Raw genomic sequence first — 19959 nt, 5'->3', positions numbered from 1 at the left:
GATTCATTTTTGATTAATGTTGCTTTATATTTCCACATTATTTATTTTTTCTTCCTTGTTATGTCTACTTTTATTTTTTTAAATTATTTTATCAATTTATTTTTGTAATTTAACATTCTCACTACTCCAATATGATCTGATCAAATAGCAAAGAGAAATAAAAAATGCATATCAAACAAGAGCTGGGGTCTTAAGAGGTTAATACAATAAACCACAATGCCTACAAAAATAATCCACCCTTTTTTTTTGGTTTTCACCATTGAATCATGGACAAGAATTCACATAAAGACTCTCTCAGGCCAAAGTGAAAACCGTTTTCCCTGTAATTCCAATGAATTAAAAATCTAACATGTAAACTACATGATTGCACAAGTATTCCCGTCCCTCATAATGACTCACCCAATTCAAGACAGGTGCAGCCAATCGGTCCAATTGGAGATTATCTCAGTGCAGTCAATGTGTCACAAGGGATTGTCGTATAAAGACGCCTGTATCTAGAAGGTTCAGTCACTGGTGAATCAGTCGTCTTGACTGTAGCTTCACCATGAAGACATAAGAACTGTCAAAGCAACTCCATGAAGAGGTTGTTCAAAAGCATCAGTCAGAAGATGGACACTAGAAAATATCCAAGTCACTGAATATCCCCTGGAGTCCAGTCAGTCCATTACTGAGTCATGGAAGTAATATGGCACATAGAAAAATCTGCCTCGAGCTGGTCGTCAAAAACTAAGTAACCGTATGAGAAGGAGACCAGTCAGGGAGGCCACCAGGACACCTGAGACTCCAAGCTTCAGTAGCTGAGGTGGGGGAGACTGTATACAGCAAGTGATGCCTGTTCTTCACCAGTCAAAGCCTTCTGGAAGAGTTACAAAGAGAAAATCTCACCTTGAGTTCACCAGAAGACACGTGGGAGTTCTTTGGTCTGATGAGAGAAAGCTTTCTGGCCATCAGACTGGACTCTGTGTTTGTCAGACACCAAACACTGCATCACAAACACACCGTCCCCACTGTGAAGCACGGCGGTGGCAGCATCATGGTGCAGCAGAAGGCTTGCAGAGGTAGAAGGCGAAATAAATAAGTCTTTACATGTAATTGTGAAAAGAAAAGAAAAATGTATGAGTCAATGCTGAAAAGCAATAAAAGGGGAAAACCTCCCCGGGCAGTGGACACCTTTTATTGGCTCCATTTATTGCCTGATTACTGCCCGATCGAAACTTTTCATCTGATGACAACAGTTCATGCAGCATTTTCTGGAAGTACTTGAACTAACAGGCAAATGTTTCGACCTATTTCTGTCTCGGTTTAGACAAAACGCTTCATATGTTTTGGATTGTTCTATGGATGTATGTATATAAAGTGTTGACAGTCTGAGGTAAGATCATAAATGTGAGCACCAACTGGTCAATCGTGTCATGAAAAGTCTACCTGGGAGACGTGAAGCTGTGGTGAACAAAGAACGTCCAGTTATTGGCAATCAGATCATAGTTCTGCTGAAATGTTGTGCAATAAATGACTCAAGCAACATGAACGATATTATTTATATTATATATTATATGCTGCACACAACTCATGGCTGCAGTCATGAGAAAACACAAACACAGGGCCTCCTGTTGAGGGTAAGTGTTTCCCAGGGCTGCTGGGAAAGTGACCTTCTCAGTGGGGACTTTTAATTTGTTTATGAATAATAATGAAGAACGTACCTTTTTAGTTGCCCTGACGATGTCATTACTAAGGGGTTCATACACATCTTGCAGCTTTCCTAACTTATGTTTCTTCAGTGTTTGGGAGCTTTTTAATTGCTTTATGCAAAAGCTGCCTTGCTCAACATCAGAACGTTGCTCCAGCATGTCGTGGTTGGAACGTGGAAATGTGACCGTGTGACTTTCAGCCTTTCGCCGCTCTTCAACTGGAATCAGAGTTCAACAGTAACATTTGCACACGCCATGGATTTTGGTCATATGTGGACCTTTGAAGGAACTTTATTTGGTTTATCATATCATGTCTGGCGTTTCATCACTGTGTGCTCTGTGAAGAAGTAGGTCAGTTATAAATAGCATCAAGAAGAGAACTGCATTTTCATTTATTAAAGGTCTCCTGCAGAAACTATTTCAGTGTCTCAGTTCTCTTCTCTTCTTAAATTTAAAACCACTTCTGACCAAACCAGCTTCATGTCTCAGGCCTGTTTAACTCTTAACTGCCTTCCAACACTTTGCACCTCATAAATGGAACAACTTACAGGAAGCTTCATCACTTGAATATCTCGTCTCACTGACACAGTTTCACCCTTTAGCTCTGCAAGACCTAATTAAAGAAATGTCATAATGATGAATGCTGCACTTTTTCTCTGATGGCATGTGACTTTTTCTGTCATGATGTCATCGTTCAGCCACATCAGAGTTCTAATATGTACACTAAGGTGGATCGGTGGTTAGCATCGTTGCCTCGCAGCTAGAAGGTTGCTGGTTGACTTCCCGGTGAGGACACCCGGGATCTTCCTGCGTGGAGTCTCCATGTTCTCCCCGTGCAGCGTGGGTTCTCTCCGGGTTCTCCGGCTTCCTCCCACAGTCCAGAAACATGCTGAGGTTAATTGGTGATTGTAAATTGTCCGTAGGTGTGAATGTGAGTGTGCTTGGTTGTCTGTCTCTAAGTGTGGCCCTGTGATAGACTGGTTACCTGTCCAGGTGAACCTGCCTTCACCCTGAGTCAGCTGGGATAGACTCCAGCCCCCCATGACCCTAGTGAGGATTAAGGTGTAGAGATGATGGATGGATGGATGGATGGACGACTGTGCCAACATCCAGAACAGAAGTCTGCAAAATGACCCGACTGTGGTCGGATTAACTCAGGAGGAGACGAGTCCACCAACAGAGATGAAGTCCAAAGACTGACTTAAGTTCAGAGAACAATTTGGTTGAGAAGTCCATCAACAGGGATTGTGTTCCCGGGTACTCGCAGCGTTGAAGATCTCTCGTGGACCACCGACACCACAGCAGCAGTGGAGAAGGAACAGTAGCGACTCCACTTCCTGATGATCCTCAGAAAAAACAACCTGCAGGAAGAGCTGCTTGTGTCTTTTCACCACTGCTCCATCGGCAGCGTGCTGGCGTCCTGTGTTATTGTGAGGTTTGCCAGCTGTTATGCAGCAGAAAGGAGAGCCCTCCAGAGGATCATCAGCACCACTCAGGAGATCATCAGCTGTTCACTGCCTTCTTTGGAGGACTCAGTCAGCTTTCACTGCCTCAGGAGAGGAAACATTCTCAGGACCAATCAGTGCACGGCCCTGCAGCACAAAACACTGTTGTAGGAGTGTTTAGAGGAGATGTTCTCCTGGTTGTTCAGTACATTTTCTGGATATGAGGATTTGGATCGATCTTTGCATTAGTGTTGGAAACTTATATAATAATTGTTAGAAGTGGAACCAGTAACAGAGCTGCTGATTGAAGGTTGTGTGTCATTAGGACTGAACCCATAGATTTCCACCAGAGCTGTAATGATTATTTGATTAGTTGTCAACTATTGAATTATTCACAAACTATTGTTCTTCATGTTGTTTGTATGCTCCCTCTTGACCAGGTCATTACTGAAAATGAGAACAAGTTCTCAGCTAACTTACCTGGTACAATAAAGGTTAGATAAATAAATACCATTTTAATTATTGATTAAAAAGAAAGTCAGAATACTTTGATGACAGCATCTTCAGTGTGAAATATTTCAGTTTTTAGTTTTTAAAAAAAAATCATCTTTGACACTCGTCTTAATATCTTTGGGATTGTGAACAAAACTGGGCCTTGGAGGACGTCATCTTAGGCTCTCATTTCTGACATTTTATAAGCCACACTGTCAATCGATTAACCTAGGTAAATAATTAACAGATTAATCAACAATAAAAAGAACTGTTTGCTGCAGCTCTACTTTCCACACTGATGTCCGAAACTGGAACAATTTAAATTTGAAGTCAACCCAACGCAAATAAACCAGCTTCAGGAGAACGTCTCTGCAGCTTCTTTGCTTTGGTCAACGCTGAACTCGTCGGCTCCTGCGACACCAGCTCAGGGTGTGCAACAGGTTGAGCCGAGTAAAGCCGAGCAGACGTGTTGATTCCTGTCAGTTGATAAATGATTGTAGCTATTAAATACTCTATTGAGACAGGTGGTCATTAGTCAAGTAACGCCTGTGCATACATGTGTCTGTCTGCTGAGCAGCAGGACTTGTGCTGTACGTTGCATAACGGAGGCTCTGGACGGCTCCTTGACACCAGCTCAGGGTGAGCAACAGGTGGAGCCGAGTAAAGCCGAGCAGACATGTTAATCCCCGTCAGTTGATGAGTAATTTTGTATATTGAATACTAAGTGGAGTCCGTGTGTGCACTCTGCAGGTCTACGGCTCATTGCGTGTTTGCTTTACCACAACATCTTATATAAGAGGAGCTGCTGGCAGGTGCTGCGTAACTTCAGACGTTTCTGAGTTTGTTTGGAGGTAATCTGAAATAAACAGTGTTTTCTGTGAGCTGAAACTCAACTGGGCACATGTTATCGTATACTGTACTTGTTGAAGTGCAGAGGGCAGCAACGTGAAAAGATTGTCCTACATTTCTCGGACTACTATCTTCTAGTATCTTCAGTGACTGCTTGATAACATGTTCTGATACTGTTAAGGTACGGCAGTTATGGATCAAAGGTTTCAGCTCCTGACGATGGACCTGAAAGAGTTTATCAAGGTCGCAGCTACAAGACTCGTTTAGGCTAAATTCATAGAAAACTGTGTTGTATAATTGACCCGTGTCGCCTGTCAGCTGTAAATATCAAAAGGTCCAGTTAGTCATTTGCATGTGAAATCAGTTCCAGAATTTTTTTCACATGACAGAAAAATTCCTGTTTTTGATCAGGGTACAGTAAAGCTTCTTTGCCGTTGAGTTTCACTGCCTGATATGCAACCATGAGATGCATTTATTATACTTAAAATAAATACCGTGGCCTACTTATCAAGCTCAAATAAAAGAGCTGGTTTGGTCTATTTTTGTTACTCATTGATTCCACCGCATGTCAGCTCTCAAAGTCATGCAATAGGATCATTATTATTTTTAAAAATATGTTATAAATAAAATGTTCCAGTGACACCGTCTGGATGCTGGGAGGCATTACACGTGTGCACCTGAAGGCATGTTCAGCATTCTGGTGTGCAGAGTGTCAGTGAGCCAACTTCACTGCTTATTCTTATTTTCATTTCATTAAAAAAAAAAAAGAAAATACACTTTTTAATTTAGGCCCTCAAAGCAATGTAAAATGCCAACACATTTTTATTTCAGTCTAAATATGAAGTTTTCATTAGTATGGGAACTAAAATAGTGACATTCTAGGGCAGGACACTTGCAGCAGATGAAGCATTTATTTCAGAAGGACTCTCATGGAAACAGGTTTGGTGCAGACACAGGAACAGGCAGAGACAAATCAAGATTAAACAGAGTTTAATTTAAATAATCAACAGAACTTACACCAAGAATGGGGAATGTAAGATGGAAGGGGTACTAAATATCAAGCAACCAAACCTAAAGCAAAGAAGGGGAAAAGCTAGAAAACACTAAAAAATAATCACTAACTAAACTAACAGGGGGGCAAATAATAAAATAAGAAATACAGAAGGCTGGTCTTAGTTAACAAAAACCTACCAGGGAAAGGCAGAGACTGGCCGTGGGGAGGGAGTCGGGAGTTGGGATCAGGCAGGACAGGTCAGGGTGACGAAGGCTTGGCAGGCTGTGGGCACGATTGGATGGTGGACAGGAAACCGAGAAGCAGCCGGAGAATCCAAGGCAGTGTGGAGATATTTGACGGCACAGCGGCCAAGAAGCCGTGGCAGGGAAACAGGTAACCGAGTCATTGAGCTGGGTTTTATGGAGCAGTGGCGATTAGATCCAAGTGAGTCAATTACAGCAGCTGTCACTGATTGAGCTGATGAGTACTGACAGGGAGAGACCAAGAGGGAGACGGGTGAGGGCTGGACCAAGGCTGGGGGGTCATGACAACGACACACATCTGTTCGAATGATGCTTTGAAACAACACAAGAATGACACTGAGAGCCTGAGACTCACAACACCTGACTAAATGAACACAATATGAGCACCGATGCAGCAAAAAGCTGGTGAACTTTGCTGTAGATGTGTAGTAATTTGCAGCTGTAGGAGTGAGCAACGTAGAGGACAGGTGGAATAAACAACACTGCCTTAGCTGTAAAGTTAATTAGTTGGGACTCTGTGTCTACCAGAACCACCAGGAAACTGTATTTCAGAACAAGATGCTGCAACAGACTAAAAGATGAAAAATTTCACTGCTGGAAAGTCATAAAACTCGTCTGTCTATGTCGTCAAAGGCACAATTTTCCTTTAAATTGAAAGATTCTTTTTCCTTCTGTATCTCTGCAATACACAGAAACAGACAGAATTAACATGCCTACTTTAAAACAACATAAAAAGCCCATAACCATAGAATTTCATGAAAAACAAACAAACAAACAAAAAATGGCATTCAGAGCAGCTAAAATACATCAGAAAAGAAAACCAATATCACAAATATTTCCTTTTCTTTAAATGAATCAAACTGTTGAAGTTTAATTCTGTAAATATATTTGTAAAATTAGAAACATGACATTCTCACAGATGCATTTTAATTATAGAAAATTACAGTATTTTTACAAGATGGTTATTTTTTGTTATTTTATAGCAGCTGCCAAAAATAATGTTTGTTTTCCAGGTTTTTCCAGTTTATGTAAAGGACAGATGAAAATGATTCTTTAAATTAATGATTAATGGGCAGAAAAAAGGTCATCTGGGGACAGTCTGGGATGTTTTTCATCTGTTTTTTTTTTCCCATAGTGCTGCTGCTGCTGCTGCTGGACAGGCTCGACCCCGGCCTCTGCTGAGACCACAAGTCTAGAAATCAATGAAGCACAGGTTGAGCCAGTTCATGTAGACATGCTTCCTATTTTATAATTTATGATGATGAAAAGCTCATTTAACAAACGGTGAAGTCAACCTTATACAATTTGAAGTAAGCTTTCCTTTTGTCTTTACATGTGCAGATAGTTTTAACGTTCAGTTCAGTTCAGTTGTTAAGAATGTTTAACTTATCTGAAACTGGTTTTCTGTGTTCATGCAGAAACAAATGACTTCATACATTCAGGGGGAAAAAGGACTGAAACTCATCGTCATTCAGTAAATAGACTTTATTTGACACAATTGAAACAGTAAAACGAAAAACTGGACTTACAATGAATAGTAAACAGGTGATGCTGTAGCTACATGCTATATCGTGGTAACTCACATTTGTTTCATATATTTTTAAGCAAAAATGCACAAGTTAAATAATGTTCATCTCTTTTTTTTCCCATTTACTTTTGAAACAATGTTGAACAAGTTTTGAACACTTTCAGGTTTTTGTTCAGATGATGACGACGAAGGTGAAATCAAATACTAATCTCCAGCTTTTTACCCTTTACTTTTAAATAAGACCTGTACTCAGCAGGAGCCTGCTGCACGTAATCAGTAACAGCGCTGTTGAGTTGATTCATTGCGTCTCTGACAACCTTCAGAATATAATTGATGGTGTCATTTATATATTCGCTGGTCATAGCTAAGTTTACGTACTCTTTGGCTGCTTTCATTAAGCTGACTTGTTTAACATAGAAAGCATTAATGTAGACAGCAATGGCATCGAGGACATCAGACTTCAGGCTGTTATCGACAAAGTCTTGAGCTTTGTCAACAAAGGATTTGAGGGCGGCACCCAGTTTTTCCAGAGACATGTCCAAACTCTTCAGGTGCTTCAAAATACCCACAGCTGGATTAGGCGTAGTCTTCAGCCACTCCCTAACTTGTTCGATTATTTTGGCTCCAGCCATGACATCACCAACAGGCATTGTAACCTCGATTTTACTGATCACGCTAACCAGTGCGTTAAAAGCATATTCAACATTAACAGACACCATGTGACTTGCCTTTTCTATCATATTGGTAACACGAGTGGTCAGCTTATCGATCACCTCAATGAGAGGGGTCATCTCATCAGAGCCGGGCACTTTGACCCGGGTCTCTCTTAGGAACCTGATGGCAGCATTCAGGAAGCCCTGAACAGCTTTCTGGTACTGAATGACAGTGTTCCTAAAGAGGATGGACACCTGGCTCAGATGTGAGGCATGGGTGTTTGCAGAGTTGTAGGCCTCCTCAATAGAGTCAGTAATAATGTTCTTCAGCTGAGCAGCATGTCCGTACAGTTGGTACTTTTCAGCAAAGCTCGACAAACAGGAGGTGATGGCAGGAAGCCTTTCCTGTAATCCGCTGAGCATAATTTCTGGGGCGTCCATCTTGAAGGCAATCTTCAGATTAACTTTCTTGTCCGTGTCCTTGTTGGAGAGTTTGGCGGTGACGATATCAACATCTTTTCCAGGTTCGGACTGTTTAACAAAGACATAACAAAACACCAGATGAGATGCTGAACTTGTGATGATTATAGTTGTGCGAATAATATCAATAAGTGGTTCTTACAGCGTAACGGCCATAAAGCCTGAAGTTTATCTGAGACGGGATTTTGCCATTGAGCTGAACACCAAGGAGACCAGTAGATGGTACAGAAATTGTGGCACTGATTCCGTCTTTGCGAATGGCATAGCGCAAGTTCATGTCAGTGAAGTCAGGGCTGGTTATGTCCACATTTAGGGTGACATGGGAGCCGCTGTATAAACAAGAAGGAAAAGAAAATAATGTTTACACTGAAGAAGAAAACCTTATCCAAAAACTATTTTGCAGGGAGCAGTCACAGCTGTTTTTCATCATACGGCGTCTTTATGTAGAAACGAAGCAAAATGAATGTGACATTGCATAGCTAGTCAAAAATACAGCTGTAAAATAATAAACATATAAAACACGTTTACAATTTTTACCTCAGTGTATGTGAAAAAATAGGAGTAATGTCCATGGTGAAATCACTGTTTCTGAAAACCGCCTTCCCAGTCAGGCCCAGGCCAGCATCTTCAACGTTCATGGTAATGGAGGCTGTTGAAAAACATTTACATGAGTTAAACTTTGTAATGATGGTTTTCTATTGATATGAATGGATATTATATGCTAAGAAAAAAAAACTTACAGTCCAGGTCATATTCCAAGATGACGATAGGAGAGGTAGCAGAGGACTTGTAGATGACTTTGAAGACAGGAACACTGCCCTCCACCTCAGTGGTCATCTCTGTGGTGTACAGTGGACTGGCAAACTTAGCATTGGTGGAGATCTTCTGTTTGGCAGCTGTCACTTCAGCAACAGTCTTCTCATAGATAGTGAAGTCACCCAGGCTGGTTGGCTGAGACATGTCAATCTCAATATCAGCAGTCAAGGAAGAGATTGGTGCAAAGTCAATGGTTGCCTGAGCATTTTGTTTTCCCTTGGTATTGAAGTTGAACATGTTTGCCTCGTTGTTGCCAATGTACTTCAACACTGCATACACACGGCTCAGGGAGGCTTCAATGGCCAGATTCTCATTTACATCCATGCCAATGACTTTGGTTGCACCGGAGTTAAGCTTGGCATCAGCAATAACCTTGGAAGTGGAGCGCAGGCCATCACTATTCAGGTAGAGATTTGCCTCATTATCCAGGACTCCCAAAACTATATAGTCTTCAAACACGCTGCCATCCATGCTTCCTTTGATGGATGACTCCATGGAAACATAGTCAAAGGTTCCTTCCATCTTCAGACTGTGATCTGCGTCGGCCTTTCCAACAGCCTTGATCATAGGGATGTTGAAATTACCCGTCACCCTGAAGGTGGAGACAGCATTTGCTTTGGTTTTAGTGTCTGCAACCAGATTTTGGTTTGCTTCCAGGTTGAGTATCGGCAGGGCGATCTTTGCAACAGTAGCCACAGAGATGGCACTGTCGAAAGTCTCAGTGCTCACGCTGATGGTGCTGTCATGAGTGCCTTCCATGTGAGGATTTTCGAGGGACAGGGAATTGGCCAGTTTGATTCCTCTCTTGGTGGTCAGACTGGTGGTGCCATCAAGTTTGGCTTTTAGACTGTCAAACACAGAGGCGGTGGTGGCTCCAAGACGGAACACAAGATCATCCTCGGTATACATTCCAGCATTGGCATTCAGATTAATGATGGCAGACTTGAAAGACAGCTCTGTAATCAGGTTGCCCATAGGGGGAATCAGACCAGTATTCTTGGCAAGGGTGTCAGCTTGGCTTTTTTGGTAAACAATCTTAACATCTGCATCAACACTCTGCTCAGGGGTCGTCAAAACGTATTTTAGCCCAGTTTGCTCATACAAGTTGAGGTTACTAATGGCTGGGGTCTGGAAGTCAACAAAAGGCAGCTCTATCTCAGGAATGCTAATGGGCCTAGTCAGGAAATCAAGATTTGCTTTCCCCTCCACGGCAGCAAGAAGAGCAGCTTCCTTGTCATTATGCTCTACAGTGAAGTTCCACAACAGCTTGTACTGATTAAGACGGGCCAGAGCCACAGTGTTAATGTGTTGATTGTCAGGCCTTAAGTTCGCTGAGTAGTCATTCTGCAGATCAATTTTGGCAGTAAGAGCATCATTAAAACTGACCCTTGTGTTTCCCTTATTTTGAAAGCTAAACACAACCTCTGTGGGACAGACAACAACGTAAATCACATTGTTTAAGGCACCACTGACAATACCAACTAGATCTGTACTATGTGTGGCCTTATACTCAAGCTTTCTGTCAGGAAAATTGACATTTACTGATCCCTCTATAAGACTCTTTCTGATTGCGGGGCCTTCTGCTTCAGAGCGAACATCAAACTTGAAATTGCTGAACATGGCAAAATCAGCACTCAGGGTCTGTGTCATCTTTAGAAGCACTGCATCTGTGTCACCTGTCAAAGTCACCTTGACTGTATCTGGACTGGCAATGACTTGTAAGTCACTCTTGTGGGTAAGCTGATGAGAATTGTATGTATTAGTGCCTTGATTTTCAACAGTAAATGTAACAGAGGTACCTTCTTGGCGTGCCACAGATTTTTGAGTAGCAGAGGCATCACTTGTGAGGCCAGGAAGGATGAGTGTATGTTTATAGGAGGTGTCAGCAGAGGCAGACAAACCACCTCTGGTGGCTAAGAAAGCTTCATTTAAAAGCTCAGCACTGTAGGGTGCTGTGGTAGCCTTTACTGTGGTCTTGGCTGAGGCCTGGGCTGAGAAGTCAGAAAATGTTACAGATGCTTGGTGGTCCACTGCAAGGAAAACATGAGTGAACTTCAGGGTCTCACGAGCACTCACATCATGCTCCTTGGGAATAGCAATCCGAGCATTGGAATCCAGATTGTAGTTAAGGATTTCAAATGTTGGAGATTTGCCTTGGGAAGTCAGAAAAGCTGTCAACTGTGGGTTCTCATCTACATCAAGGGAGCTCTGGATTTCTGCAGTATTCCTAATGGTGTAGATGGGGATGTTCATCTTTATCTCATAGCTCAGTTTACCAAATGCTGGAATCATAATCCCACTGGGGATTACTGGCAGCTTAATTGTTGGCATTTCTAGAGGAAAGTTCACAAGTTTGTCTGCTGGAAAATGAGGAAGTGTGGGAAAAGAGAACTCAGGTACAGTAATCTCAGGAAGTGACAACTCAGGCAGAGTGGGAAGGTAGCTTAAAGTCAGGTGTCCATATGAAGCACCAATATTAAACATCTCCAGCTCAAAGTTGAGAATTAAATCAATGAAGTCAATGATTCTCTGTTTAATGTCATTGGCTGATAGGACAGTGGCTGGCACAGTGTGAAAACCCAGGATAGTAAACTCAGGAATGTCCAGCTGTGATGGGATTTCAAACTGGTGAAGCTTGTTTATGTTGACTTTCATGGAAGGCACAACAAGATCGGTGAGAGGAACTGTGAAGGCTGGTATGCTCAGCTCTGATTCCATCAGTCCACTAACAAGCCCATTGATGATCTGCAGTACTTCCTTGATGATTTTTTGATCAAATGAGATCGTCTTAATGATCTCAACTGTACTGTTGAGAATACGAGAGACAAAAGCTCTGAATTCTGCATAGCGTTGGCTTGCCCACTGGATGGAAGTGTTGATTTTAGCATTCACATCCAGTTGCACAATTTTCTCCTTAATAATTTCAGCAAATTGCTTGAGATTATTAAACACAACCTTGTCAATGGTACCTGTTGCAGTTTTAATAAATTCTGCAATATCAACTCCTCTCAGTTGGTCTACAGAATCCCGAACAGAGGATACGACAAAGTTGGCAAAATCTCTCAATGCCTTGAGTTTCTGGGGGATTTCAAGAGATCTGATCAGGTCATTTACATTTGCAGTGTACTTTGCAATGATTTGATTGATGTGATCTACAAAGTCATTGTAATCAAATGACCTAATTTTCTCCTCAATAATGTCAATATATGTGTTCAGCTTGGAAATTATGTCCTTAATCTCCATTGCTTTCAAATAGTTAATAACATCCTGGAATACCTGCATGAATTTGGAAGGAATATCTGCATCTTTCACCATTCTGACTCCAGCACTGATGGTTTCCTCAATCCTGTACTGTTTAATGAGCTCCACAGCTTTTTCCAAGACAGCCTGAACCTTTTTGTCAACCTCAAACTTTACAATCAACTCCTTCATCCTGGCAAAGAATGCGTTGATGTTACCAGCAATGTCGAGGTTCTGAATGATTTCCAGAGTATTGTCTATGACATCACTGAGAATCTTTGGGGGAGCCTGATTCACAAGTACATCAATGCAATACTTCATCACATCTGAAACGAACCTCCTACACTCAGCAGCAAATTTCGCCAGGTCAAACCTCTCAACTGTCTGTCTAATACCCCTCATACCTTCCTCTAGACTATCCTTGATTCCATACTTGGCATCAATATCATACAGGAATGCAATACTGCTGCCCTTCACTTTGTTCAGGTCAATCTGATGGACAAACTCTCTTATGGTCTCAATCACATACACAAGCATACCCTTGATGTCATACTCCTCATTAATGGCATTCAGCAAGTTTTGGATCTGCTGAGCAAAGACCTCTGGGAAGTTGGCACTAACAAAAGTCTCCTTTATCAGACTAACAAAGTTCTGGATGTAAACAGTGAGATCAGCCAGAATTTTCTGAACAGCAATCTTCAAGTTTCTCAAAGAGGCTTCTACATCTTCCATGGAGATGGCATAGTTCTGGGTAAAATCTAGGAAATACTGTTTCAGCTGAACTGCCTTGTCTTCAATATTCATTTGAGCAACAAAGTCACTTATCTGCTCGGGAAGAGCCTCAAGTTTAGCCCTGACCTCGTCATTGTTGATGTAGTCTTGCAGTGCCTCCGCAACATGTACAGCAAGCACCTTAATCCTGTCCATAAAAACAGCAAAACTTTCAAATATGGGAATATAAATCATGTGACTATTTGTGCTCTTGTCATACTTTAAGAAGCCAGAGATGGTGAATTCCTGGTTATCTGCAGAGACTGAGTTGATGATGTTTGTAAGGATGGTGCCTGAAGCCTCGATTCCAGTTCTCTCAGCAGTGTTGTAAATACTTAAGTCTTGATTAAAGGCATGCTCATTCAGTTTGGACTTCATTCTAAAACTAGTCTTCTGCTCTTGGAGTGACAGCACATTGTCCATGTTGTTGTCAAATGTGGTCTGAAGGGACAAACCATTATTCAGCTGCTGGTTCACTGATGCTCTGCATTCATGTGAGCTGGCAAAAGCCAGAGGTTGTGCTTTCACAAGGAGCTTGCCATAGAGCTGGGCACTGTGCTTTCCATACATGGTCACGTCTCCATCAGCATTGAAGATGGCGTCTAGGTTGAAATCGAAAGGAACAATGCTGCAACGGATGGTGTGGTCAAAGCGCACTGGCTGTGAGTTGAAGCGGGCATCATTGCTGAACCTGGCAGCCAGGCCGATAACTTCGAGTTCAGTGTTGTGGCTCATATGAGTTCCAAAGAGTTTTCCAGTGGTGCCGCACTTTGCATTGGCGATCATATCAGCATAACTGACCTGATAGATGTGCTTGATCTCTTCTTCACCATAGATGGCCTTCAGGCTTCCGGTCAGGTCCATCTTGTAAAGCTCAGCTTGCAGTTGTGCCTCATTAATGAATTCAGCTTCCAGAAGTTTGAGGTTATTCTTAACATTTGCAGAGGCAGTGTACGGTTTCAGGTCAAAGGTGATATCATGAGTGTAAGAGGCATATTCACTTGCAGTGGCTTCAGCCTTTGAGTTAAAGTCAAGGCTAGACCGAGTAATGGTCAGAGTGTTGGCATTATCAACCTTCATTTCTCTGATTGCTGCCTTGTTGGTAATGGACAGAGAAGCCCTTGTAGAATCAAGCCCAGCATCAAAGGTGTTTTCGAAGGACAGGGGGCTCTGGAGGGTAGTTGTTCCACTTGTGGTCAAACCATCCTTGTTCATTTTCAGAGAAGCCTTGTGAGTAGCCTCATTCTCAAGAAGCTTGATGTTGGCGTCGCTGTTGACAACCAGACCATTGACATCAAGAGAAGCAGTCAGCAGAGAGTAAACACGGTTGTCAGAGTGGTCTGCATTTGTTTCCATCTTCATGGCCACATTACCGGCACCAGCAGATGCTTCAGCCTGGTTACGGATCTTCATACCAAAAGCAAAGGCATTTGCATCACATTTCAGTGACAGCTTGCTGTCTTTGAAGGAAAGGTCAGCAACATGAGTGAAAGTGTCTTCAAAGGCATTAGTGTTAGACACAACTGAGAGTTCGCCATTGAGAAGTGTTGCAGCGATTGTGTTCTGGGCCTTAACAAAGGTGGAGTCTAACTGAACATTAGAATCAATCTTTGCTTCTGGTCTGAATGGGAAGATGTTGAATGACTGGGTTGAGGTGGTCTTGCCATAGATAGGTCCAGCTGCAAACATCCCCTCAAACTTGTTGTCAGCAGACATTTCTTCAGTGTTGATTCCAACCATGCCGTCGTGCTCAAAGACAACATTGAGACCAAATGGGCTTTTGGCTTCCATCTTGCTGCTAGATTTCATGTTGATTTTATCTGTGATGGTTGCATCCTCAACAATACTAAAACTGGCTTCAATGAATTTATGGGCCAAAGAGCTTTTCAGCTGTGCTTTGATGGAGTCAGTGGTGGCCAACATCCCAGAGCCTAAACACAAGACAAAAAAAAAGAAAACACAAATAATGACTGAGCTGACAAAACTTTAAGATTCATTTGATTATGTACTTTGTAATTCCACCGTAAATGTTGCTATTTAGCTAAGACTGATTAGCATAACCATGTCCTAAGTGAGCGAAACACAAAAAGCATTGCGTCATGTTGCAAAGTTTGGCCCTGCCAGGACTGTCATCTTTCTTCATTCTATTGGATTTTTAAAGCCTATGTACCTTAGACTGCTCTTTCAGGTTTTTCATTTATGTCTAAAACAATAATTGTACAATTTCTGGATTCATTACTATCATTTATTATCAAATACCTTCCATCTTCATTGAGAGGATCTCAATTGGGGAGGTTCCTTTCACATCGAACTTAGCTGAGTAGCTTGGTGTTTCCACAACATCTTTGCCAGCAGCCACTGAAGCCTCGATGTTGTATAAGTTGCTCCTCATTGCAGTTACAACCTCAGCTTTGCCAAAAAGAGGAAGAGGAAAAGTAAGGCTCTCGGGGAAAACCAACTCTGGGATAGGAATCTCTACAGAGATGATCTCCAGTCCAAACTGGGGTAAAACCACGTTAGGCGTTGTCAAAGCTGGGGGGAAGTTAAGCTCCTGCGTTGACTTTCCTCCAAGAGGGAGAGGTATAACAATGGTGACACGTTCAGTGTTGAAGTGGTAGACAGCCTTGGTCTCACTGTGACAAAAAAAAATGAAAAAACATTTTCAATCGTGTTTTATGGAAGTTAAGGCATTGGTCACTGAGTTTTGTCAGACTTACGTATTCAGGAACAGTGTCTCGGGCAGTGTAATCTCAGGCATATCAGGCACTTTGAAGTTCTGAATGGAAGGATAATCAGCTGCATACACTTCCAACTGGCTGTTTGTTGCCTATAGAATACGAAAATTGTGTTATATGCTTTACTGATCAAAACCTAAGAAGATCTGACAAAAATAACTCTGAAAAATGATTCTTACTTCCACAAATGCCTTGAAGATCTGACGGACTTTCATGTCAGTCTCTCCAAGCTGCATGTCAAGAAGATCGTTGCCATACTTTTGAATCATGTCAGAACGTGGGAGCACGTCCAAGATCTCAGAGTTCACATCCGACTTCAATCCAACCTCCATCTTGCTGGTGTCTGCACAGAAAAAGATGAGATGATAGTGTTAGAAAACATTCCTCAATAGCCTCAGACTAGGGTTCGGATTTAACATTGTTTTTTAAAGAAGTCTTGTCCACCTTTTTTGGAAATTTGTTCACAAATTAAAGTGAGACAAAGACAAGTGTCAGACCTTAAAGTTAAAGATAAATCAACCAGTTATAACGTAAGGTAAAGCAACAACAAACAAGCATGCAGAAAGAGAAGAAAGATATTGTCACTGGAAAGTTATAGTACCATATTTCATTGTGATTTTCTGCTCAGATGTTGTTCCCGGGAGCCTGATTTCACTCTTAAGTTCCAGTTCCAACTCCTGATCACGTTTCATGTTAGCGGTGACAGTGGCATCAGCACTGATTGAGGGGACCAGAAGCTGGACTTGCAGCATACCTTCCTTCATGGCCTTCAGACTGAAACATGAACCAGTTAGTAAACTTACCACGTCACAGACGGGTGACAACAGTGCTATTTAAGATTTTTAGTTCCTTTCTTACTTGGCGCGGCCAACCAGGGAGAGCTGAGGGATGTTCTTGTTGACGAAGTCGAGAGAGATGGAGTGAGTTCCTTTGCCCTTGGTGTTTCCATCAACAACACCCAACCTAAGACCGGCCTCTACATCGTAGTCAGGGATCTGGATGTCGGCTGTGATGGCATTTTTTCTTCTGTTGTACTTCATGACTGCTCTGGCTTCAGTGGGATCTGCACCTGTTGTTGACCAACCGGTTGAATAACTTTAAACTTCAGTGCTCCTTTAGATTGAAGTTGTGGTAATATGGAAAAAAATGTCAATATTGGACATTACCCTCCGCCCTCAGAATGAAGTTCACAGAGTCAACCTTCTGCCGGCCATCATCTCCCTCCTTGAGGAGCTCGTAGGCAACAGTGGCTGTGTATTCAGTGACTTCACCGGTAGGATGGAGCTCCACAGCAAATCTGCTTACATAATTCAGTTAATGAGCAAACATTCTTAAGTAATTCATTTTTAAGAGACAGTTATTTGCTGGTGGTTCAGAGAGTCTTGCTCACTTGCTGTCTCCGGTGAAGGGGAAGTACGGGGCCGTCTCCTGAGAGAAAGCATCAGTGTACTGTAGCTCAGAGCAGTATTTCATTCCAGCGAAGACTGGAGTGCACTCACGGACATCAACCTTGTCCATCACCATAGGAGGGATGGTCTTCACTTCTGATCCAGTCACTGCCATAAGCTTGTTTCTGGGAGGGATCATAGCATAAGATTTTGATGAAAGAGTCTGCTAAATATTTTTTAAGGTCAAGACCTCACATAAAGGTACATGTAACTTCACCAGGAATGTTTTATGTATTTCTTGGTGAAATGTGTCTTCTATGAGGAATCAGATCCTCATATACTTTACCTCTAGGCAAGTGCAGCTGTCTTTAAATACTGTATATCTTGTTTTTTTCAGTGACCATCAGTATCCAATTTTTACTTTAATTTAATAGCTGTACCAGAACCAGAAATGAGTAGCTCATATTACAAAGGCCTTGTAGATGCTCTTGATTTACTGGATGTAAATCTTCTCGCATGTGACTGCTAATAAGAACAGCTACTTGGCTTACGATAGGTTGATGAGTTTTGTTGGACCCGTTGGAGCAGGAATGGTCAGCTTGACTCGGTCCGGTCCAATGAAGATCCTGGCATTGAGGCCACTCTCATGGAAAAGGTTGGTGTACATTTCTAATCCAGAGTTGGCATATTCTGGGATGTGGGAGCCAAACCGAGTTACAAACTCGATGCCAGCGGAGGGTGTGAAGGTTACTTTGCTCTGCATGGAAACATAGCCGACATCAACAACTTGTTGTGGTGACTCTGGAAAGTGTATCAAGTTAATTTGCTGTACAACACGAGTATCCTAGGAATCTGAAGTACACTTACCATGTCACGAGCAATATTGATTCCACCCTTGATACCAGGGGCGAAAGTACCAGACAGTGAAACCCTCAGAGGCACACCAGTGACAGTGGGCAGGAAGAACTCATTGTCCATGAAGATGTAGTGGGCAAAGAAAGTGTTGTCAGCCTTAGTCATCAGCGCCTTCAGCAGCTATCAAAGAAGGAACACAGATGTTACCAAAATAATAAGCAAGAATAACTAGCATCTGTCAAACATATGCATGAAAAGAACAACTTTTCCTTACATCAGCTGGGAACATCTTGAGCATGCTGTCGATCATCATGGCAGCAGAATAGGCCATCCCTTCAATTTCACTGGTCTTCAGATAACCCAGCTCATTTCCCAAAAGTCTCAGATAAACCATGGCCTCTGGAGACTCTGCAGACTTCAGTTCCCTCACCAGTTTGTTGATGTTGCGCCCGATCTCTCTCATAAAGTTGTGGGAGACCTATGAATGTATGTGTACATAGTATATCACTGAATCCACTGACTTTGTAAAAAATCTAATATTTAATACTTCATCCTTTTATACAAAATACTAAATTCGATACCTGTCTGTTCATCCTGTCCCTTTTGTAAGCAGGCATAATGTTCTGCAGGATCTCATTGACTTTCTGGGGCATGTTGTCAGAGACGAAGTACATCGTCTTCAGGGCGATGTCAGGGAAGAATCCACTCTGTCCGAACAGAGCATCAACTGTTGGCTCAAATCCTTTGCCCTCCATGCCGATCTGCAAACGTGATAACATTTAGTTAACTCACTGAAAAATTGCCTGACTGCAGAACTTATATAAAATATCTCCCGATGTTTACCTCCATCATGTCAACATCAAAGCCAAATGCCTTCAGAGTCATTTCAAGCATGACCTCCTTGGGCAGGTAGCTGGTGTCCTCAAAGATCATGTTGCCCTCCAGAGATCCGATCTTATAGTTGCGAGAGAACTTGGTGGGGTCCATAGTGGGCCCGATCTCATTACCCTGCAGGGCATCACGAATCTTCTGTCTCAGTCTGTAGGAAAAAAACACAAACTTAAACTACTGGTGGAGATTAAATCAGGATACATGTGCACCGTTTAGCAGCACTTACTCCTGGGTCTCAGGCACGCTTGAGGACAAAATGTTGGTCATGTGGGAGATGACAAAGCTCTTGACTTGTTGGTCCTGCTCATTGGGCAAGGCATTAGCCAGCTGGGTCAGTTCACTTGGCTGGGGGTCCTTCATGAGTACCAGATATGCAGCAATACGCTTTTGCATGGGGCTGGCGTTGTCCAACAGAACCTGCATGAACACTCCCCTCACCTGTGGTCAAAAGACACCATTAGAATGAGCATGTAGTAGAAAAAGAGATTTCAGCAACCTGTCAGACTAATTGTTTGACTTGCCTCCGCAGGGACGGGGGTCAGCCTGAACACCTGGATGGCAGCCTGCTGCACAGCTGGAGAAGCTGCAGGTTGGTTCACACACTGCATCACAGAGCCTCTGAGTGCAGGACCAGCAGGGATCACAGCTGAAGCCATGTTTCCAATCACCTAGAATCCGAGGACATGTTGATATTCTGCCTATTGGTGTTGACGACAATTTAAATTTTAATCTTTAGGAAATAAACTTACTCTCAGCTTCATGAAAGTCTCGTCCTTGTCTCCAGTGCAGTCGCCCAGCTGGGCAGCCATGAACTCAGCAACAGAGAAAATCTCAGGGATCAGTTTTCCTTCCAGTTTGTAAAACCTGTTAG

At 42.4% G+C, this 19959-nt stretch overlaps 1 protein-coding gene across 1 annotated transcript in view; it reads right to left on the bottom strand.

Moving 5' to 3' along the window:
• Positions 1-7456: 7456 nt before the first annotated feature.
• LOC103362685 (apolipoprotein B-100-like) overlaps positions 7457-19959 on the bottom strand; it is a 15811-nt gene continuing 3308 nt past the window's right edge. The window contains 20 exon segments of the mRNA XM_008289116.1: positions 7457-8443; positions 8535-8721; positions 8915-9041; positions 9133-11833; positions 12101-15150; positions 15479-15852; positions 15937-16046; positions 16134-16297; positions 16556-16728; positions 16813-17023; positions 17121-17251; positions 17345-17527; positions 17894-18099; positions 18210-18377; positions 18472-18675; positions 18779-18958; positions 19041-19236; positions 19315-19526; positions 19610-19756; positions 19838-19952. Coding sequence (XP_008287338.1) covers positions 7457-8443; positions 8535-8721; positions 8915-9041; positions 9133-11833; positions 12101-15150; positions 15479-15852; positions 15937-16046; positions 16134-16297; positions 16556-16728; positions 16813-17023; positions 17121-17251; positions 17345-17527; positions 17894-18099; positions 18210-18377; positions 18472-18675; positions 18779-18958; positions 19041-19236; positions 19315-19526; positions 19610-19756; positions 19838-19952 — 9826 coding nt within the window.

Source organism: Stegastes partitus, unplaced genomic scaffold, assembly GCF_000690725.1.
Source record: "Stegastes partitus isolate 25-593 unplaced genomic scaffold, Stegastes_partitus-1.0.2 Scaffold593, whole genome shotgun sequence".
Classification (NCBI taxonomy): Eukaryota; Metazoa; Chordata; class Actinopteri; family Pomacentridae; genus Stegastes; species Stegastes partitus.
The sequence above is the reverse complement of the archived record's forward strand: the minus strand, read 5'-3'. Positions and strand labels throughout refer to the sequence as shown.